General features: G+C 42.4%; 1 protein-coding gene across 2 annotated transcripts in view; it reads left to right on the plus strand.

The window, feature by feature from the left end:
* Positions 1-23,725, plus strand: part of LOC106571582 (MAM domain-containing glycosylphosphatidylinositol anchor protein 2) — a 419,589-nt gene that overhangs the window by 336,144 nt on the left and 59,720 nt on the right. For both annotated transcript variants that reach the window (XM_014144813.2, XM_014144816.2), the window contains exons 11-12: positions 2,630-2,778; positions 7,340-7,517. In XM_014144813.2, coding sequence (XP_014000288.1) covers positions 2,630-2,778; positions 7,340-7,517 — 327 coding nt within the window. The remainder of the gene's footprint in view (positions 1-2,629; positions 2,779-7,339; positions 7,518-23,725) is intronic.

Below are 23,725 nucleotides of genomic sequence, written 5' to 3' on the forward strand. Positions count from 1 at the left end.
AAGAGAGAGAGAAAAAGAAAGAAAGAGAGAGAGCGATAGAGAGAGACAGAGACAAAGAGAGTGACTTGTCCCTGGGAGTTTCTGTAACATTTCCCAGCATGGACTCAGCTCACAACTGCCAGGTATAATCGTATTGTATTCAGTTCAGTTGTTGATATTTTCTCTACAATTGTTTTTACTGGAAAGATGACTACTGTAGAATACAGTTATGCGATGGTTAGTTACGTATCTCAAGCTAATTTTGGGAATACATTCTCAAAACGGCATATACTTCCCTGAACAGAAGAGATGGTTAGGAATCCATGAATTGTTTTTGCATCTCATGACTTGTGAAAACATGGTTGACTGGATTCTAAACTCATTCTAAACTGTGATACAAAGAGCATGATAAATAGCACATTTAAATCCATTAGTATACACTTCCTGTATCCAAACAGGTTTCTATGGTAAAGATACCAAAACACATTCCCCAAAATATTGTTCTGCTCTAGCCCCATTGGGTTTCTTTCTCTTGTTCTATGGAAATTAGATTATCTTGTTGATGAATGAGCATTTTTTTGTGTGGATTAGAATATTGTATTTTAACAGCTTTATCCATGTATAGGCTTGTGATCTTTACTCGGCTGTCCAAACAAATGCAAAGCTTCATTAACCTGATTTATTATCTATAGGATTCAGGACAAAACACTTTCAGGAGAGATTGTGACTTATTATCTTAAGTGATTATGAGAATTGATCAAACTAGTGAGTGTCTGAAAGAAACAGTCAATCTTGATTTACGCCCAAAGCGGTATACAACCTTTTTTATCAGTATTTTGTTGATGGGTTTTAGAAGTCCTATCTTCAGAAACTGAATTTATTTATTTAAAAAGTGGAAGGCTTAACCTCTGAATTGATTGATTGGATGCTAAATCAGATTTGTTGAATTATGTTATAGAGCTCCCTTGCAAAAAAGACCTTGGTCTCAATCGGGCTTCCTTCTAAAATAAAGGTAAAAAAAGTTTAAAACCTCTTAAGGATTTACGGGATCGGTGTCCCTATACCGGGACGGTTGTTGCTAACATGCACTAATGTAACAGCAAACTTTCCAGGACATAGACATGTCTTATATGGGCAGAACACTTAAATAATTGTTAATCTAACTGCACTGTCCAATTTACAGTAGCTATTACAGTGAAAAAATACCATGCTATTGTTTGAGGAGAGTGCACAAGAACAAAAAAACTTTTATCACGGCAACTGGTTTGATACATTCACCCCTGAAGGTAAATAATGTACTTACATTCAGTAATCTTGCTCTGATTTGTCATCCTGAGGGTCCCAGAGATAAAATGTAGCATAGGTTTGTTTGATCAAATCCATTTTTATATTCAAATGTAGGAACTGGGTTCTACTGTACAGTTTTAACCCCATGCTGTCTCTAAACTAAGTCAAACAATAGCGTCGCTCATTTGAACCAAATGGAAAGGTTTGAATACAGAAGAAGACAACAAATCAAGTCAACTGATATTGATTACGTTCACATACTCTATTTTGCTCATGTTATCGTGGGTGTACCAAAGTGCTTATGTTCCTAACACTAGTCTTAAAGCCATGATGTTGTGAGACAGAAATTGGCCCAGTGAACTTTTTACGCTTTGTTCTCTTTTAAAAAGTGACCCAGTCCCTTAGTTCTTTCCACTATGATGGCCCTGCTGGCAGGCAGACACCTGATGGAGCTGTGGTCTGTTTGGTTCACACTTCCCAGCCTGTGGGGATCAACTCCACTGATTGATTCACACTCTTCAGACTGAGTACTGATAGGTTGACCCTCCCAAGCCTGTGGGACTAAACTCTTAACTCTGGGGATCATTAAATGTGTCTGGTAGTCTGCATAGAGAGTCTTAATAAGTCATCGATGACATAAACCGCCATGACAGCTCTAATAGACTTTGCTGCAGGAGAGATCAGCAAGTTGCTCTGTCTCAACTTCATATTGTCAGATCACTGCATTGCTTTATTTGAGTTAGCATTAGCCTCTGTCTTGACTATCGCTATCGCTAATCCTCCCCTTTTTTGTTGTGCTTCAGTAGACTGAATTTCAACAGATACGACTGTATGAACCGCTTTCTGTTTTGGTGTCAGCGAGAAGAATGTTATACTGTCTTTAGAGAGTGTCCTCTTGAATGCAATTTTTTTTAACTATTAGTGTGTTTACTTTGACCTGTGAGAAATCTATTTTTGTTGGCTCTCCGTCTCTTCTGTAAAAATGGAATATGTCAAGCAGCCCACTTCAGAACACCGTACTGAACACACAGTAGTTTTCTGTCCTGACAATAACACAGCTGGCCATGTGGCTGGCGATCAAATCAAACAGCTTTATGGACAAAATACCTGAGAAAGATTGACAGGCTTCTGTAAAAAAAAAGAACTCTTCTGGTTGATGCCTTGCAGCCATTTTGTGGAATAATACTCAACATGACATATTTGCATTTTGGTAACCCAAAATAAATAGCAAATATTGTGCAGTATGTGAACTTATTTATCTTGATCACATATTACTCCCTCGATGCCACAGGTAAAGCTGAACAAAAATGGAAAATGCAAAAACAAAGATGAATTAGTCCTAAATATTGTTTTTTGTTTACAGGGAAGGCGTATCCCCCAGAGTTCTACTACGACACGTACAGTCCTCTGTGGCAGAACCGACCTACAGTCTACGGCTTCAAACTGCAGTGGACCCAGATGAATCCCAACGCTGTGGACCGCATTGTGGCCTACCGCCTCGGCATACGACAGGTAGGTGTGTGCGTGCGTGTGCATCCTAACCCTAACCCTGGATGTAGAAAGGCCTTACATATGACAGAAAAGTAACATGATAGAGGGAATATCAGAATTTGTATTTATTTTTATTTTTTATACATATATATTTTTATTTTATTTAACTAGGCAAGTCAGTTAAGAACACATTGTTATTTACAATGATGGCCTACCCCGGCCAAACAGGGACGATGCTGGGCCAATTGTGCGCCACCCTATGGAACTCCCAATCACGGCCGGGTGTGATACAGCCTGAAATCGAACCAGGGTGTCTGTAGTGACACCTCAAGCACTGAGATGCAGTGCCTTAGACCGCTGCACTACTCGGGAGTTCTCTCTCTCTGTCTCACTCACTCACTCACACTCTCACACACAGTCTCACACATCATAGTGATGTGACAATAGTCCCCCTTTCTCAACAGCGTCTGTTGCGTCACCCAATTTTATCACATTAGCATGTTGGTAGCGCCGTTAAACTGAGGCTTGATGACACTTTATGTGGTCTCTTTTGTTGTACCCATAACCCCCTACTGGGACAAAGTGGCACCCTCCCTTTGGTCACAGCAGGCATTGACTTTCACAACCTACAGAAATATAATGTAGAAATGTACGCTACTGTAGGTCTCTGCATGATTCTGTCCGTCTGTTGATGGTCTGAGAATGTTGATCATGGCAGTTTTGATCACATTAACCACAACTATTACAGGGAAATATGCTATAGTATTTGTTAGGCTTTATTGGTTAAGTGGAAGCTCTTATTCAGAGCCACTGCATTACAGGCGACAGTTAAGCCTTCTGAACTGACGTCCTCACATTGAGTGAGTCTAATACCGAGTCTAATAGCTGTAGTTATACTCTGTTTTTCTGATAAATAGTATAATTCCATATTTGTTTCCTACTACACCCCTTCTGGAATTTACGCTTGAAAAACCCATTAAAACCGGGCTTGTTTCTGTACCTCAAGGATTCTTCTGTCAACAATTTCAGTCGGCTTGTTTGTTAATGAATTTGGTTGCATTCATGTGATTCGTTCATTCGCCGTGGGAGCCAATGGTACGCTGGCTTCCTGCTTGCTAGGCAGGCTGGTTTTCGAGAGCTTGCCAGGAAGACATATTTATACTCCCTTCGCTGGAATTCAACTGGTCCTTTTCACAATTTCACAGATTAATTCTGTGCTGGTGCTAAAATGGGCCGACAGTAATTCAGCAATCACATTAACATTATAATCTCTTTTGCTGTTGTTTGGAGAGAAAAAGAAAAGGCAAGGAAATAGTCCCACCTGTTTGCTCGCTCTTGCTTTTGTTTTTATTTCCTACCTGGCAAGCAGAAAATCGTTGTTTGCGAGAATTCATTTTCTTTTACACTTTTTTTCCTCCCAAGGTAGTGGAGTGCATCTCAACTAGGCTGTGTATCCCAGGCCTCCCTACCTGCTGTTGTCTTAGATACAGGAGGTATTATGCTTTAGGGGAGTTAAGAGGGGGCCCATCGGTAACATTTACCTTGAAGGTGAGCCTCTCCTTCATGTTTCATCTGCCAAGAAATGTTTGAATCTTGACCCTTTTTCTTTTCCACTTTTCTTCCTTCGCAATGAGCATTCTGTTTTCATCGCTCTTTGCGATTGAGAAAGCGATGGAACATGAATGAGTAAGGAGGAGAGAGGGAACAAGAGAGAGAGGGAGAGTGAGAGGGAGGAAGGAGGAGGAGTGTTTCCCTCCTTCATAAATAAATAGATACCCCCGGTAGGATGCTGAGCGGAGTGAGCTGAGACAGTGGTGCAGCAAGGAAAGCGTTGGCACATGGACCGCTCCTCCACTCCTCTGCTCTACCTGCTATTTATAGCCATGAGCAGAGCAGCTAACACTACTCCTGTTCTGTTATGTTCCCCCGCCATTCCCACATAATCATTATCATTTCCCCTTCGCTGCTGCCTTTGAATTAATACTGAGGGCTAGTGGGTTTTATGCCTCTATAATGGATGGCTCTCTGTTATTGTCTGGGTCCTGGTGTGAAAGACAGATGGACAGACAGGTAGAACAGGTCGGTTGGGCCGAGGAAAGAGAGTGTGAGGCCCTAGTTGAAAGGAAGGAGCGTATAGGAGCGAGGAGAAGCACAGAGCAGGATCACGGCACACCTTGGCAGTCATGGCTGCTGTCTGTCTGTGGGCTTCACTTCTGAACACTACTTCCATGTCAGCCCACTGCAAAAACAAGGGAGCCTTTCTCTCTACTCTCTATGACTCTCGCTTTCTCTCTTGTTCCACCCTTCTTCCCTCCTGAAGCATCCTCACGCTGCAATGACAGCCTTATCCTTTTTACTCTCTCTTTCTCTCTTTCTTTCCCTCCTTCTCTCATTCGTTGCAATGAAGCAATGACAGCCTATTCCTTCTTCCTCTTCTCTTTCTGTCTCTCTCTCTCTCTTGCGCCTCCTCCTCCTCAGTCAATTGATCTGTCAGTCAGTGTTGGATCAGTGAGCGGGGTGAGGAGCAGCACAGATCAATAGCAGCAGACTAATTACATGCAGCCAATCAATCTCTCTCTCTGTCTCCCCCTCCCCCCTCTCTTTCTGTCTCTCTCCCTCCCTCCTCCTCTATCTCTCTCTCTCTCTCTCTTCTCTCTCGTTCTCTCTCTCCTAATGTTGAAAGCCACTTTGATTAGTCCTGCGTTTCACTCTGCACCCGTCTCTTTGATCAACTTCTCTGGTTCTTAAAGGTACCATAAAAATCCCACAAACTGTTGCTGCAATCAAGTGAATTCAGATGTGATATGGCACTCTGCGTCTGTCTGACTCCCTGTGAAGAAACACTAGGAGTGAAAGGTAATGAGTTACACGCAGAAAATGATAATTGCATCAAGTCAAACAAACAATAATGGGAGAATAAAACAGAAGTACCAAACCTAAAGAAGTTGAACAGAGATGCACTGTTGCAAATCACATTAAAATAGTAAAAGGCTTCTGTAATGAGCAATTATAGATTTAATTAACTATTTAAAAGACAATTCTGTTCCCTGATGGTGGAAAGATGGAGTCATCAGCTTCCATTTGTTCAGTTAGAGTTTGAGGCAAAGTGGTTCTGGAGCCAAGATTGGCGTTTAAGGCCTCCATCTGCCCCTAACAGCATTGTACACACTTCATCATTCACGCACACACACATGCATGGATACTCGCATGCACTCATACTGTATGCACACACACACACACGGACGCACATTCATGCACACTAACACAGACACACACACACACACACACACAGACAGACACACTTCATCAAACTCCTCTCCAAACCCTTCCAATTCATGCAAATTAGCAGAGGTGCCTTTTGGACTCTGTGGTACAGTGGAAATAATTAAAAAGGGTTGGGGCAAACTGTTACAGCCTGGATATAATTATAAATAACAGACAAAACCAGAGCTATTTACCTGTGAACCTAACTCTTAGTTGGTAATTACACAGCAGACTCACACTGGTTAATAACTTAATTGGCACTGGCCTACCAAACACACACCCACAACTGCACGCGCACACACACACACACACACACACACACACACACACACACACACACACACACACACACACACACACACACACACACACACACACACACACACACACACACACAGCGCATCCTTACAAAGTCATCCATCGCTTCTCTCTCTCCCTCTAGTCTCACACTCCCTTCCTCTCTATCCTGGCAACACACATTCGCAATGGCATATGGTGACTATTTGTGATGCAGGAGCTGTTACCATTCTCTTTTCCAGGTCTCTGCTATCCTAACTGATCCTCTAGAAGAAAATACACCCCTCTTTTCCCTTATTCTCTCTCATGCTCAAGCCCTTTCATGGTTCCCAATGAATGTGGAATGCATCACTTGCCTCTTTGAATTCCACACTGGTTCAAAGCCACGTTGCCATTGTATCACCAGGCATGAATAGCAGTAGCCGTGTGAGGATGACTTAAATTAGATCATCACCTGAAAGCGGGTTCACGGGAGAGCAACAGAATGTGATGGAAAATTCTGTTTACGGTTAGTCTCTTTTAAGGCAGGGGCCCGGTCTGTGTTATGCGATGCATAGAGAAACATGTGGACCGTGGTTAGAGGGAAACTTCAAAGATGACCATGTTTGATAAGAGGCTGTTGATAAGGATGAGAAGGAAAAGGCAAGAAGTCTTGAGAATGCATCACTACTGGTCATGCCCCCTTCCTTGTAGAGATTTGTAGACTACATTCATGACAACGAGACTCATTCCAATAAAATCTGATTCCACCTGTGCTCACTTTTCTTATCTGTGTATGAAGGCAACACTGGTTTGAATCACCGGAATGTGGGAGTCTCATAGTGTTCTTTACTGTGTGTGTGTGTGTGTGTGTGTGTGTGTGTGTGTGTGTGTGTGTGTGTGTGTGTGTGTGTGTGTGTGTGTGTGTGTGTGTGTGTGTGTGTGTGTGTGTGTGTGTGTGTGTGTGTGTGTGTGTGTGTGTGTGTGTGTGTGTGTGTGTGTGTGTAATTCTAACTCTGTTGTCATGTGTCCTCCCGTCCAGACAGGGCTCCAGAGGTGGTGGGAGCAGGAGATCCCCGTGGATGGAACCATCACCAAGGGAGAGCTGAACACACACAACCTGACAGAGCTCATCAAGCCTGCAGCCTACGAGGTGCGCCTCACCCCCATCACACGCTTCGGAGAGGGTGACTCCACCATCAGGATCATCACCTACAGTGGTGAGTAGACCATTGGATTGGTCTCTGTATGTTTAGGGTTACAAATTCCTGTAATTTTCCCAAAAATTCAAAGGATTTACAGATATCCTGGTTGGAGAATTCTGGAAATTCTGCTAATTTCTTCTGATTCCAGGAATATTCTTAGACATTTTGGGAAAGATACTAGAATTTGATCTATTTGATTGGGAATGTAACAACCCCAAGCAGATGTATATTGTATGAAAACGAGGAGAAATGTTCAATGTGAAGTGTGGATGAAGTCAGTGGTGTCCTACTCTGGGACTGAACTACAGCTACAAGGTATCATCCTTCATTAGGTATGTGTATCATCCTGTAATGATCCTGTTATGATGTAGTCATGACAACTAGACCACCGAACACAGCGTAACAGTAAGAGGTTGTTAACAACAGGAAGACGAGGCCGGTTGCTAACAAACAGAGACGTCAGTTGTCAGGGAAGATAGTCAATGATTATGATATTGACTAGATCATCCAGTGCCCTAATAGATAATAAAGTGCATACTTATTGATCTGACAAAATCAATTAGATTGTTGACAGCGAGTGAAGCTATCTATGCTTGCTTGGCTATCTATGCTAGCTGACGCAAAATAAAATGTTGACAAAAAAAAAGCTACAGGAGCTAGCTTGGCTAGCATGCCAACCCAGAGCCAAAAACACATACAGTGCCTTTAGAAAGTATTCACTCAAGTCTTTGCACACCTGGATTGTACAATATTTGCTAATTTATTATTTTTTAAATTCTTCAAGCACTGTCAAATTGGTTGTTGATTATTGCTAGAAAGCCATTTTCAAGTCTTGCCCTAGATTTTCAAGACAATTTAAGTCAAAACTGTAAGTAGACCACTCAGGATCCTTCAACGTCATCTTGGTAAGCAACTCCAGTGTAGATTTGGCCTTGTGTTTTAGGTTATTGTTCTGCTGAAAGGGGAATTTTTCTCCCAGTGTCTGTTGGAATGCAGACTGAACCAGGTTTTCCACTAGGATTTTGCCTGTGCTTAGTTGCATTCCGTTTCTATTTATCAAAAAAACAATCCCTAGTCCTTGCATACCAATAACATGATACAGACACTACCATGCTTGAAAATATGAAGAGTGGTACTCGTGATGTGTTTGATTTGCCCCAAACATAACGCTTTGTATTCAGGACAAAAAGTTCATATCTTTGCCACATTTTTTGCAGTTTTACTTAAGTGTCTTGTTGCAAACAGGTTGCATGTTATGGAATATTTTTACTTTGCCCATGCCTCCTTCTTTTCACTCTGTCATTGAGGTTAGTATTGTGGAGTAGCTACAATATTGTTGAACCATCCTCAGCTTTCTCATCACAACTATTAAACTCTGTAAATGTTTTAAAATCACCATTGGCCTCATGGTGAAATCCCTGAACAGTTTCTTTCCTTTCCTGCAGCTGAGTTAGGAAGGACACCTGTATCTTTGTAGCGACTGGGTGTATTGATACACCATCCGAAGCCTAATTAATAACTTCACCATGCTCAAAGGGATATTCAGCATGTGCCTTTTGTATTTGTACATATCTACACTATATATACAAAAGTATGTGGACACCTTTCAAACTAGTGAATTTGGCTATTTCAGCCACACCCGTTGCTGACAGGTGTATACAATCGAGCACACAGCCATGCAATCTCCATAGACAAACATTGGCAGTAAAATGGCCTTACTGCAGTGACTTTCCACGTGGCACCGTCATAGGATGCCACCTTTCCAACAAGTCAGTTCGTCAAATTTCTGCCATGCTAGAGCTGTCCCGGTCAACTGTATGTGCTGTTATTGTTTTTATTTTTATTTAACCTTTATTTAACTAGGCAAGTAAGTTAAGAACAAATTCTTATTTACAATGACGGCCTACCAAAAGGCAAAAGGCCTAAAAATAAATTAAATACAAATATAGGACAAAACACATATCATGACAAGAGAGGCAACACAACACTACATAAAGAGAGACCTAAGATGACAACATATCATGGCAGCAACACATGACAACACAGCATGGTAACAACACAACATGACAACAACATGGTAGCAACACAACATGGCAGAAGCACAACATGGTATCAACACAAAACATGGTACAAACATTATTGGGCACAGACAACATCACAAAGGACAAGAAGGTAGAGACAACATTACATCACTCAAAGCAGCCACAACTGTCAGTAAGAGTGTCCATGAATGAGTCTTTGAATGAAGAGATTGAGGTAAAACTGTCTAGTTTGAGTGTTTGTTGCAGCTCGTTCCAGTCGCTAGCTGCAGTGAAGTGAAAAGATGAGCTACCAAGGGATGTGTGTGCTTTGGGGACCTTTAACAGAATGTGACTGGCAGCATGGGTGTTGCATGTGGAGGATGAGGGCTGCAGTAGATATTTCAGATAGGGAGGAGTGAGGCCTAAGAGGGTTTAATAAATAAGCATCAATCAGTGGGTCTTGTGATGGGTATACAGAGATGACCAGTTTACAGAAGAGTATAGATTGCAGTGATGTGTCCTATAAGGAGGCAAATCTGGCAAATCTGATGGCCAAATGGTAAAGAACATCTAGCCGCTCGAGAGCACCCTTACCTGCTGATCTATAAATTACGTCTCTGTAATCTAGCATGGGTAGGATGGTCATCTGAATCAGGGTTAGTTTGGTAGCTGGGGTGAAAGAGGAGCGATTACGATAGAGGAAACCAAGTCTAGATTGAACTTTAGCCTGCAGCTTTGATATGTGCTGAGTGAAGGATAGTGTACCATCTAGCCATACTCCCAAGTACTTGTATAAGGTGACTACCTCAAGCTCTAAACCCTCAGAGCTAGTATTCACACCTGTGGGGAGAGGAACATTCTTCCTACCAAACCACATGACCTTTGTTTTGGAGGTGTTCAAAACAAGGTTAAGGGTAGAGAAAGCTTGTTGGACACTAAGAAAGCTTTGTTGTAGAGCGTTTAACACAAAATCCGGGGAGGGGCCAGCTGAGTATAAGACTGTATCATCTGCATATAAATGGATGAGAGAGCATCCTACTGCCTGAGCTGTTGTTGATGTAAATTGTGAAGAGCGTGGGGCCTAGGATCATGCCTTGGTGTACACCCTTGGTGACAGGCAGTGGCTGAGACAGCAGATGTTCTGACATTATACAGTGCACTCTTTGAGAGAGGTAGTTAGCAAACCAGGCCAAAGACCCCTCAGTGACACCAATACTCCTTAGCCAGCCCACAAGAATGGAATGGTCTACCGAATCAAAAGCTTTGGCCAAGTCAATAAAAATAGCAGCACAACATTGCATAGAATCAAGGAGAATGGTGACATTTTGAGGACCTTTAACTTCTTATGGATGGTGGCAATATTGAGTAGCTTGGATGACTGACGTGCCCAGAGTAAACTGCCTGCTACTCACGCCCAGAAACTAAGATATGCATATTATTAGTAGATTTGGATAGAAAAGACTCTAAAGTTTCTAAAACTGTTTGAATGATGTCTGTGAGTATAACAGAACTCATATGGCAGGCGAAAACCTGAGAAAAATCCAACCAGGAAGTGGGAAATCTGAGAATTGTAGTTCTTCTTTTTAATCCCTATCAAAACTACAGTGTCTGTGGGGTCACATTGTACTTCCTAAGGCTTCCATTGGCTGTCAACAGCCTTCAGAAAGTTTTTTCCTCCTTCTCATGTTACTGGGCAGAGAATAGTAGCTTAGTCAATGAGTGGACTGCCTGAGGACAAAGGGCTTGGTGATGCGCCCTTAGAAACTTCAGAGTGTTTTCTATCCAAATCTACGAATAATATGCATATCTTAGTTTATGGGCGTGAGTAGCAGGCAGTTTACTCCGAACATAACTAGTCAGTTAACCTCTTGAGGATACCGTAGGATAGGGGGCGCCACAGCGCATTTTGAAAAAAAATCGTTCCCATTTTCAACGGCCTACTAATCAAACTCAGAAGCTAGGGCATGCATATACTTATTATATATGGATAGAAAACACTCTAAAGTTTCTAAAACTGTTTGAATGATGTCTGTGAGTATAACAGAACTCATATGGCAGGCGAAAACCTGAGAAAAATCCAACCAGGAAGTGGGAAATCTGAGAATTGTAGTTCTTCTTTTTAATCCCTATCGAAACTACAGTGTCTGTGGGGTCACATTGTACTTCCTAAGGCTTCCATTGGCTGTCAACAGCCTTCAGAAAGTTTTTTCCTCCTTCTCATGTTACTGGGCAGAGAATAGTAGCTTAGTCAATGAGTGGACTGCCTGAGGACAAAGGGCTTGGTGATGCGCCCTTAGAAACTTCAGAGTGTTTTCTATCCAAATCTACTAATAATATGCATATCTTAGTTTCTGGGCGTGATTAGCAGGCAGTTTACTCCGAACATAACTAGTCAGTTAACAGATGCTTATTTGAAGTGACTTGCATTCAAAATAGGAGCCGAGACAACCATGTAGAATTAATGTAACTAAACCTCTATCCAAAAATAAAACATTAGTAACAATTCCCAACGCCTGAGACTGAGTCTTGTCCCCTCTGATGGCCTATGGAATGGACAGACACATTCAGTGTTACTCACAAGATGATCTGATGTAGCTGTAGGATGTTGGGATGAGAACTCAGTCTCCTGTTAGCCTGGACCTCCCTCAGGTTACAGACATGCCCTGAGCTTAACCACAACACAGTCACTAACAAACATCTACATACACTATATATTACAAAAGTATGTGGACACCCCTTCAAATTAGTGTATTCGGCTATTTCAGCCACACCTGTTGCTGACAGGTGAATAAAATTGAACACACAGCCATGCAATCTCCATATACAAAATTTGTCAGTACAATTGCCTTACTGAAGACCTCAGTGACTTTCAACGTGGCACCGTCATAGGATGCCACCTTTCCAACAAGTCCATTCGTCACATTTTTGCCCTGCTAGAGCTGCCCCGTTCAACTGTAAGTGCTGTTATTGTGAAGTGGAAATGTATAGGAGCAACAACGGCTCAGCCGCGAAGTGGAAGGTCTCACAGAACGGGACGGCCAAGTGCTGAAGCGTGTATCGTTTAAAAATTGTCTGTCCTCGTTTGCAACACTCACTATCAAGTTACAAACTGCCTCTGAAAGCAACGCCAGCACAATAACTGTTTCCATGGCTGAGCAGCCGCACACAAGCCTAAGATCACCATGCGCAATGCCAAGCGTCGGCTGGAGTGGTGTAAAGCTCCCCGCCATTGGACTCTAGAGCAGTGGAAACGCGTTCTCTGGAGTGATGAATCACGCTTCACCATCTGGCAGTCCGATGGATGAATCTGGGTTTGGCGGATTCCAGGAGAACTCTACCTGCCCCAATGCATAGTGCCAACGGTAAAGTTTGGTGGAGGAGGAATAATAGTCTGGGGCTGTTTTTCAAGGTTTGGGCTAGGCCCTTAGTTCCAATGAAGAGAAATCTTAACACTATAGCATACAATGACTTCTAGACAATTCTGCGCTTCCAACTTTGTGGCAAAACTTTGGGGAAGGCCCTTTCCTGTTTCAGCATGACAATGTCCCCGTGCACAAAGCGAGGTCCATACCGAAATGGTTTGTTGAGATCTGTGTGGAAGAACATGACTGGCCTGCAGAGAGCTCTGACCTCAACCCTATCGAACACCTTTGGGATGAATTGGAACAACGACTGCTAGCCAGGCCTAATCGCCCAACATCAGTGCCCGACCTCACTAATGCTCTTGTGGCTGAATGTAAGCAAGTCCCCACAGCAATATTTCCAACATCTAGTAGAAAGCCTTCCCAGAAGAGTGGAGGTTATAGCAGCAAAGGGGGGACCAACTCCATATTAATGCCCATGATTTTGGAAGGAGATGTTCGACGAGCAGGTGTCCACATACTTTTGGTCAGTTGGTGTATTATTCGGTGCCCTTTACGAGGCATTGAAAAACCTCCCTGGTCTTTGTGGTTGAATATGTGCTTGAAATTCACTACTCAATTGAGGGATTTTACAGATAATTGTATGTGTGGGGTACAGAGATGGTGTAGTCAATAAAAAAATCATGTTAACCACATTTTTACTCCTGCACTTATAGGCTTGCCATAACAAAAGGGTAAACATTTCTAAAAACATAATTCCACTTCGACATTATGGGGTATTGTGTGTAGATCAGTGACACAACATCTTAATTTAATCCATTTTAAAGTCAGGCTATGTCACAACAAAATGTGGAAAAAGTTAAGGGGCGTGAATACTTTCTGATGTCTGTTAGCAAATCTAGTTAAGCTTTAGGACCTGTGTTGAGAAGCACTCTGACACTGACTGTGCTGCTACGTTGTCACACTCTGTCTGTCTGTCTGTCTGTCTGTCTGTCTGTCTGTCTGTCTGTCTGTCTGTCTGTCTGTCTGTCTGTCTGTCTGTCTGTCTGTCTGTCTGTCTGTCTGTCTGTCTGTCTGTCTGTCTGTCTGTCTGTCTGTCTGTCTGTCTGTCTGTCTGTCTGTCTGTCTGCCTGCCTGCCTGCCTGCCTGCCTGCCTGCCTGCCTGCCTGCCTGCGATGCTGTGTTCTTCAACCTGAAATGATATGCTGCCTGACTGCTGTAGTTTTGAATTATTCCATTTTACTGCAGCTCATCAGAGCTGTGAAAGGCTACTGCTGCAGCGCTGAGCGGCTCCAAGTCCCAGTGTGCTCGTATGTGTGTGCATGTGACTGTGCAAATAGCTAATTACTGTACCCTAGGCCAAGGAATGGGCCTAGAACTGCACTATCTTCCACTACTACACAACCGCAGGCTAGCGGAAAGGATGTATGCTAGGGATTGGCTTCCCCAATCAAAAGCCCTGGATTAACACCAAGGTTGGCGCTAAAGTAAAAGACAGGGCTACTGCAAACAGGGCTATCGTAGACAACCCTGAGACTACAGTCGAGGACAGGAATAAGTACAACAAGGCCCTCTATGACCTCTGCAGAGTCATCAAATGAGCAAAAGGACAATATAGGAAAAAGGTGGGATCATATTACACAGGCTCCGCCACCCGCTGCATGTGTTAGGGGCTACAGTCCATTACGGAAGACCCAAGTGTGATCTGCCAAACGATGCGTCGTTACCAGACGAACTCAATGCATTTTATGCACTCTTTGACAACAACAACATCGTGCTGGGTGTGAGGGCCGACCCAGAGGATTGGGTGATCTCACTCTCCGAGGCCAACGTGAGAAAAGTCTTCAATCAGGTCAACACCTGCAAGGCTACGGAGCCTAACAGTATTCCGTGGCGCGTTCTCAGAGCATGCGCAGAACAGCTGGCAGGCATATTCACGGTAGTTTTCAACCTCTCCTTGTCCCAGTCTGTAATCCGTAATCCCCACTAGTTAAGATGAACCACCATCATTCCTGTCCCCAAGAACTCTAAGGCTTCATGCCACAATGACTACCGCCCTGTAGCACTCACTTCTGTAATCATGAAGCGCTTTGAGAGGCTGGTTCTGGCACACATTAACTCCACCATCCTAGACACCCTACACCCATCCACATCAACGGGGCAGCAGTGGAGCAGGTCGAGAGCTTCAAGTTCCTCTGTGTCCAAATCACTAAAGACTTCAAATGGTACAAAAAGGCGCAACCTCCCTGTCAGGAGGTTTAAAAATCCTCTAAAAGTTTTACAGCTGTACCATTTGAGATAATTTTGATTGGGCTGCATCAATGCCTGGTATGGCAATAGCACTGCCCATATGCCGCTACAGAGGGTGGTGCGCACAGCCCAGTACATCACTGGGGCCAAGCTCCATGCCCTCCAAGACATGTATTTTTATTTGATTTATTTAGCCTTTATTTAACTAGGCAAGTCAGTTAAGAACAAATTCTTATTCACAATTATGACCTACCAAAAGGCAAAGGCCTCCTGATGGGAACGGGGGCTGGGATTAAAAATAAAAATAAATCTAATAAAAATAGAGGACAAAGCACACATCACAACAAGAGCGACAACACAACATAAAGAGAGACCTAAGACAACAACATAGCATGGCAGCAACACATGACAATACAGCATGGTAGCAACACAACATGGTAGCAACACAAAACAGTGTACAAACATTATTGGGCACAGACAACAGCACAAAGGACAAGAAGGTAGAGACAACAATACATCACGTAAAGCAGCCACAACTGTCAGTAAGAGTGTCCGTGATTGAGTCTTTGAATGAATAAACTGAGATAAAACTGTCCAGTTTGAGTGTTTGTTGCAGCTCGTTCTAGTCGCTAGCTACAGCGAACTGGAAAGGCGAGCGACCCAGGGATATATGTGCTTTGGGGACCTTTAACAGAATGTGACTGGCAGAACGGGTGTTGTACGTGGAGGATGAGGGCTGCAGTAGATATCTCAGATAGGGGGGAGTGAGGCCTAAGAGGGTTTTATAAATAAGCATAAACCATTATTTATATCAGGCGGTGCGGTAGGAAGGACCGGAAAATGGTTAAAGACTCCAACCACCCAAGCCATAGACTATTCTCTCTGCTTCCGCATGGCAAGCAGTACCGGTGCAGTCTGGCACCAACAGGCTCTTGAACAGCTTCTGTCCCCAAGCAATATGACTGATAAATAGCTAACAAAATAGCTACAGACTATCTGAGTTAACCTTGTATCCTTATTGACCTTTCATTTTAATTTTTTCACTGTCTTTATGCACACTCACACTCTCACACACACACTCACTCTATCTGATCACTCACACATAGTATGCACATACATTTATACTGACTCTACACACACTCACACCCACTCACATACAAACTGCTGCTACTCTGCTTATCTTATTTCCTGTTGCCTAGTCACCTTACCCCTATACATACAGTATCTACCTCCATCACTCCAGTACCCCTGCACATTGTAAATATGGTATTGGAACTGACCCTGTAGTATGCTTACTTACTTATTGTGTTCTTCATATTTCTTCTTATTTCTCATGTTTTGTTTGTAGTATTACATTGTTATTGATTATTGCATTGTTGGGTTTTGAGTTTGCAAGAAAAGCATTTCACTATACTTGTGCATGTGACATTAAAACTTGAAACTTGAAACTGGCATATGAAATATTTTTGGAATTACCATGCTGCTATCATTATCACTCTCAAACTTTGTGATTCTTCATATAATAAATAGAGGAACTGTGTTTAATGAATGAGTGAGTGGATATCCCTAGGCAGATCATGTAATCAAAGCAGGGACATCAAGAATCTGATGAAAAGATATGTCATTATTACGCTTTTATTATACCATCTGAGGTTAGCTAGTTGATAGGAAATAGAATTGTCCATATGTTTCATAGTGTTTTTGAGTTGCAGGAAAGTAAGATAATGACTATGGAGCAACATTAGACCAATTTCCTTTAGACCTAGATTGAGTTAGACCTAACTCATCATTGTCTTCTGTGATGATGTCTATGATGATGACGATGGCCTAGTCCACAGATTTGGGTCTGACAGTAAGGCAGGATGAGCAATCGCTCCTATGAGGGCCAAATAACAGAGGATAGCAGGTTTGCTGTGTGTTTGTTGGTGAAAATGGCATAGTGTCCCATGCTGGCTGGGGTATGAAGAATGCCAGTGTCACCACTCTCCCACACTCTCTTGGATTCTGCTGTTGTGACAAAGTCAGCAGCTGTTTGCTGATCCAAATTCTTTTTTGGCTTTCCAACAGCCCTTCCAAAACAGATTGAATGTGTAGGTGACCACCTTACTGTCACACACATTGTCAGTATAGCAACGGCTCTCTATTATAGGTTGCTTTTGTGCTGAGATATCATGTCTGCATCATGTTTCCCCTTGCATCAAACCTTCACTAAATCTGACTGTGAGTATATCTAGCACTGTGCTGTATGTGACCTCTCTATCGCCCCTCTAGCCCAGGTCATGGGGTCACTGGTAAGCCAGTTGTGTGATTATGTTCTCTTACTTCTCTCCTGTCTGTGTCACTGTGTCCAGGGACAAGGCTGAGCCATCCCCTGCAGTTTACACTACTGCTGTTAAACTCATCCACGCAGAAGCTCAGGGTGAGGGGAGTCAAGTCACTCTCGCCAATTTGTTCTCTTCTCCTCTCCTTCCCTCTCTCAATGCAGGACACAAGCTGGAGTTTGAAGAATAGTGATAGCCTGTGGATGCATCCACAGAGAGCTAGAAAGAGAGACATGAACAGAAAGACAGAAAAAAAAGAGAGAAAGAGAAAACTCTTCAAATGAAGGACACACGGATGTGATCCCAAAGTTATTTTGTCCTTGAGATTCAAGCAGGTTCTAGAATTCAGTGATTATTCCGATGGGTGGTTTTGAGCCATGAACACGCCGTCACACAGTCTTTCTCAGAAAGAGATGGCTGCTCTCCAAGACCAGACCATTTAAATGTGATTGATGTGAATTTTGGAGAGCAAGCGGTGGCCGGGATTGTGGATTGTCTGTTTATGAATGGTCGGGTTGTCTTTGAACGATCTGCTTTGTAATACAGTAGCGGACCAACGGACAGGGCAGCCTGCCAAGATGAAGTCTCTCTGTGTGTGTGTGTGTGTGTGTGTGTGTGTGTGTGTGTGTGTGTGTGTGTGTGTGTGTGTGTGTGTGTGTGTGTGTGTGTGTGTGTGTGTGTGTGTGTGTGTGTGTGTGTGTGTGTGTGTGTGTGTGTGTGTGTGTGTTTGTGCATGCGCGTGTGTGCGCGTCCTAGTATGCGCGTGTGTGCGTGTCCTAGCTGTGTGTGTGTATGCGCGCCTACGTGCATGTGTCCTGGCCGGCCCCTAATGTGTGTGGCGGTCAATGAACTCATATCGTATCACAGTGAACATGGTGGATTTGAAACAAGATGCACTGGCAGACATCTAGTAAACATTTCTCACTGGAGTATGTAAGGTTATTCAACAGAATTGTAAATGAATAAAGTGAAACTATGTCCAGACACGTATGTCAAGGTAGGCAGTGTGCAGTGACACACCACTGTGTTTATCTTTGTTGCATTTGGATGGAAAACACAGTCGTTGTCCCAAATGGTACCCTATTCCCTACATAGTAAACTACTGTCCCAAACAGAAAAATAATATATGGCAATATGCAGTATGTGTATTACTTATGTTTTATATGGACATGTATGGTGGAAACAATATATGCCCATATATGCTTATATATGCATCCACACATATAAGTGCATATACTTAATGTCACATATATGTTGAAATATACTATAATTGGAATTCCAATTCATCCCAAAGGTGTTCGATGGGGTTGTCAAGTTCTTCCACACCGATTATTCCTCCTCCACCAAACATTTCACGTTTAGCACTATGCATTGGGGCAGGTAGCGTTCTCCTTGCCTCCGCCAAACCCAGATGTGTCTGTCGGACTGCCAGGTGGTGAAGCGTGATTCATCACTCTAGAGAACGCGTTTCTACTGCTCCAGGGTCCAATGGCGGCGAGCTTTATACCACTCCAGCCGATGCTTAACATTGGGCATGGTGATCTTAGGCTTGTGTGCTGTTGCTCGGCCATGGAAACCCATTTCATGAAGCTCCCGATGAACAGTCCTTGTGCTGATGTTGCTTTCAAAAGCAATTAGGAACTCAGTAGTAAGTGTTGCAACTGAGAGCAGGCGATTTTTATGTGCTCCGTGTGTCAGCACTGGATGGTCCCGTTCTGTGAGCTTGTGTGGCCTACCACTCAGCGGCTAAGCCGTTGTTGCTCCTAAACGTTTCCACTTCACAATAACAGCACTTACAATTGACCGGGGCAGCTCTAGCAGTGCAGAAATTTGACGAACTGACTTGTTGGAAAGGTGTCATCCTATGATTGTGCCACGTTGAAAGTCATTGAGCTCATCAGTAAGTCCATTCTACTGCCAATGTTTGTCTATGGCGATTGCATGGCTGTGTGCTCAATATTATAAACTGTCAGCAATGGGTGTGGCTGAAATTGATGAATCCATGAATTTGATGGGGTGTCCACATACTTTTGTATATATTGTGTATATGTGCATATAGGTATAATACTTACATGCTCATATGTGTGACAGATGTAGTATTAAAAGGTGTGTTACATATATCAAGAGATGTAGAACTTACAGTGAAATGCTTACTTACAAGCCCTTAACCAACAATGCAGTTTTAAGAGAAATACTTACAAAAAAAAAAAGTTACAAATAATTAAAGAACGGCAGTAAAATAACAATAACGAGGCTATATACAGGCGGTACCGGTACAGAGTCAATGTGCGGGGGCACCGGTTAGTCAAGGTAATTGAGGTAAATTGTACATGTAGGAAGAGTTATTAAAGTTACTATGCATAGATAATAAACAGAGAGTAGCAGCAGTGTAAAAGGGGGGGGGGGGCATTGCAACTAGTCTGGGTAGCCATTTGATTAGATGTTCAAGAGTCTTATGGCTTGGTGGTAGAAGCTGTTTAGAAGTCTTTGGGACCTAGACTTGGCGCTCTGGTACCGCTTGCCATGCGGTAGCAGAGAGAACAGTCTTTGACTAGGGTGGCTGGAGTCTTTGACCATTTGTAGGGCCTTCCTCTGACACCGCCTGGTATAAAGGTCCTGGATGGCAGGAAGCTTGGCCCCAGTGATGTACTGGGCTGGTACGCATTACCCTTTGTAGTGCTTTGTGGTCGGAGGCCGAGCAGTTGCCATACCATCCAGTGATGCAACCAGTCAGGCTGCTCTCGATGGTGTAGCTATAGAACTTTTTGAGGATCTGAGGACCCACGCCAAATCTTTTCAGTCTCCTGAGGGGGAATAGGTTTTGTCGTGCCCTCTTCACAACTGTCTTGGTGTGCTAGGACCATGTTAGTTTGTTGGTGATATGGACACCAAGGAACTTGAAACTCTCAACCTGCTCCACTACAGCCCCATCGATGAGAATGGGAGCGTGCTCAGTCCTCCTTTACCTGTAGTCCACTATGTCTTGATCACGTTGAGGGGGAGGTTTTTGTCCTGGAACTACAGCTCCATATCGATTAATTAATGCAATAATGAGGCTGGTCGACCACCACCCTTGAGTGTTGGATCGAGTAACCTAACCTTTACACAAATGCAGAGTTCTATATATAGCTGACACTAACAATGCTCAGTCATGGTTGGTTCAACACCCCTCGTGCAGACCGAAGAGCATCATAAGCCATTCTGGGTTCGTCCTGTCATTATCTGCAAGTGGGTTGTTGTCTTAACCCCACCCTGGCTTAGTTTCCCAGATGCAAGGATGATTTAGGACAATGAGGCTATCTCGGTTACGCCCACCACATCTTGTCTATGCAGTCTTTAACTCATTTGTCAGCTCAAGCCATCTCTAGTGACCATACGCCCAGATTAGCTGCAGGAAACTAGAGTGTAGCCCATGAAAACACAGACACTAGCAGACAGAAATGTCTTACTATTAGTTAAATATGAATTGTTAGAACCTCTTAAGGATCCTCCCCTTTTTTTCAATTCTCACCAGAAATGACATACTCAAATCTAACTGCCTGCAGCTCAGGCCCTGAAGCAAGGATTTGCATATTCTTGGTACCATTTGAAAGGAAACACTTTGAAGTTTGTGTAAATGTGAAAGGAATGTAGGAGAATATAACACAATAGCTCTGGTAAAAGATAATACAAAGAAAAAACCAACCATTCTTTTTGTATTTTTTTGCACCATCTATGAAAATGCAAGAAAAAGGCCATAATGCATTATTCCAGCCCAGGTACAATATACATTTTGGCCACTAGATGGCAGCAGTGTATGGGCAAAGATTTAGACTGATCCAAGGAACCATTGCATTTCTGTTCAAAATGTTGTATCAAGACTGCCCAAATATGCCTAATTTGTTTATTAATAACTTTTTATGTTCAAAATTGTGCACTCTCCTCAAACAATAGCATGGTATTATTTCACTGTAATAGCTACTGTAAATTGGACAGTGCAGTTAGATTAACAGGAATTTAAGCTTTCTGCCAATATCAGATATGTCTATGTCCTGGGAAATGTTCTTGTTACTTACAACCTCATGCTAATCACATTAGCCTACATTAGCTCAAGCGTCCCGTGGAAGGGACACCGATCCCAAAGAAGTTTTATAGAGTGCTAGAGACAAATAAACCAGGTAAATATGTAATTTTCTATCACATTCCCCCATTTTGAGAATTATCTCAACTTAAAAGTACAATTACAAGGTTTAAAAATACATTTCTTCTGTTTAGTGGTTCTGTTTAGTGCTCTAAAACTATCACTCTTCTCTTCCAATTTTGCTCTTGTTTAATAATGAACTTGACCCAGGACGAGCATCATGATCCCACTATATATAAGGCATTGCCTATGGACTCTATGGTCCATTAACAAAAACCTGCTATAGTTCCTGAGCATTATCATTAAACATTTCAATTTGGTAATTGATATAAATCAAATAGATTAGGATCAGTTTCACTCTCAGGATCAGAGTTCACCCCTCCATTCACCAAGTCATGCTGAGAATAGTCTCAACATAGTACAAAACTTCTTTACCCATGTCATCATTAGCACAACAACAATCAAAACAATCAATCCATAATACATTAATTGCACCACTCATATAGTTTTTAACCTCACTAGGGTAGGCAGCATTCGGAATTTTGGATGAAAAGCGTGCCCAAAGTAAACTGTCTGCTACTCAGGTCCAGAAGCTAGGATATGCATATAATTGGCAGATTTGGATAGAGAACACTCTAAAGTTTCCAAAACTGTTAAATAATGTTTGTGAGTATAACAGAACTGATATGGCAGGTGAAAACCTGAGGAAAATCCACCCAGGAAGTGCTATTATTTTGAAATGCCTGTTTTTCCATTGAAAGCCTATCCACCATACAAAGACTTATGACCCAGTTCACAATCCCTATGGCTTCCACTACATGTGGCCAGTCTTTGGGCATTGTTTCAGACTTTTACTCTGAAAAATTAGGGAGAAACACCACTTTCAATGAGAGGACAGTGGAAATTTCCAGACATGAGTCCAGCGCGTGACCTGGCGTGCGCCTTTCTTGTTTCTCCTTTTCTATTGACGAAGCTATTGTCCGGTTGAAATATGATCGATTATTTATGACAAAAAACAATCTGAGGATTGATTATAAACATCGTTTGACATGTTTCTACGAACTTTTATGGTACTTTTTTGATTTTTCGTCTGTCTGTTCGCACCAACAAAATATATTGAATATAAAGAGGGATTTTATCGAACAAAACGAACATTTATTGTGTAACATGGAGTCTTCGGAGTGCAACCATATGAAGATCATCAAAGGTAAGTGATACATTTTATCGCTATTTCTGACTTTTGTTACTCCTCTTCTTGGCTGGTAACTGTTTGTAATGATTTGTCTGCTGGGCGCTGTCCTCAGATAATCGCATGGTTTGCTTTCGCCGTAAAGCCTTTTTGAAATCTGACACAGCGGTTGGATTAACAAGACATTTATCTTTAAGCTGGTGTATAACATTTGTATCTTTTATGTATGTTTATTATGAGAATTTCTGTTTTGTTGAGTTTCACGCTCTGCAATTTCACCGGATGTTGTTTGAGACAGTGGATTACTGAACAAAACGCGCTAACAAAACTGAGGTTTTTGCATCTAAAGAGGGACTTTATTGAACAAAACGAACATTTATTGGGTAACTGGGAGTCTTGTGAGTGTAACCATATGAATATCATCAAAGGTAAGTGATTAATTTTATCGCTATTTCTGACTTTTGTTACTTGTCTACTTGGCTGGTTACTGGTTATTGGCTGGTTCTCAGATAATCGCATGGTTTGCTTTCGCTGTAAAGTCTTTTTGAAATCTTACACCGTGGTTGGATTAACAAGAAGTTAATCTTTAAACCGATGTATAACTTTATAAATTTACTTATACATTTTTTTAATTAGTATTTCTGTTTTTGAATTTGGCGCCGTCACGGGTGTCGTAGTGTAGAGAGGACCAAGGCGCAGCGGGTTGCGTGCTCATCGTTATATTTATTTGTGAACACGAGAAAAAACTAGAAAACAGAGAATGACAAAACGACAGTTTCACAGGCTAAAATAATAACAGCAGTGCGAAATACAACTACCCACAATTAACAACTCCAAACACATACCTATATATAGGACTCTCAATCAGAGGAAAATAGAAACACCTGCCTCCAATTGAGAGTCTACACCCAAACCTAAACATAGAAAAACTAAACTAGACAGAACGTAGAAAATACACCC

The sequence above is a fragment of the Salmo salar genome, chromosome ssa15 (assembly GCF_905237065.1).
Source record: "Salmo salar chromosome ssa15, Ssal_v3.1, whole genome shotgun sequence".
NCBI classification, from domain to species: domain Eukaryota; kingdom Metazoa; phylum Chordata; class Actinopteri; order Salmoniformes; family Salmonidae; genus Salmo; species Salmo salar.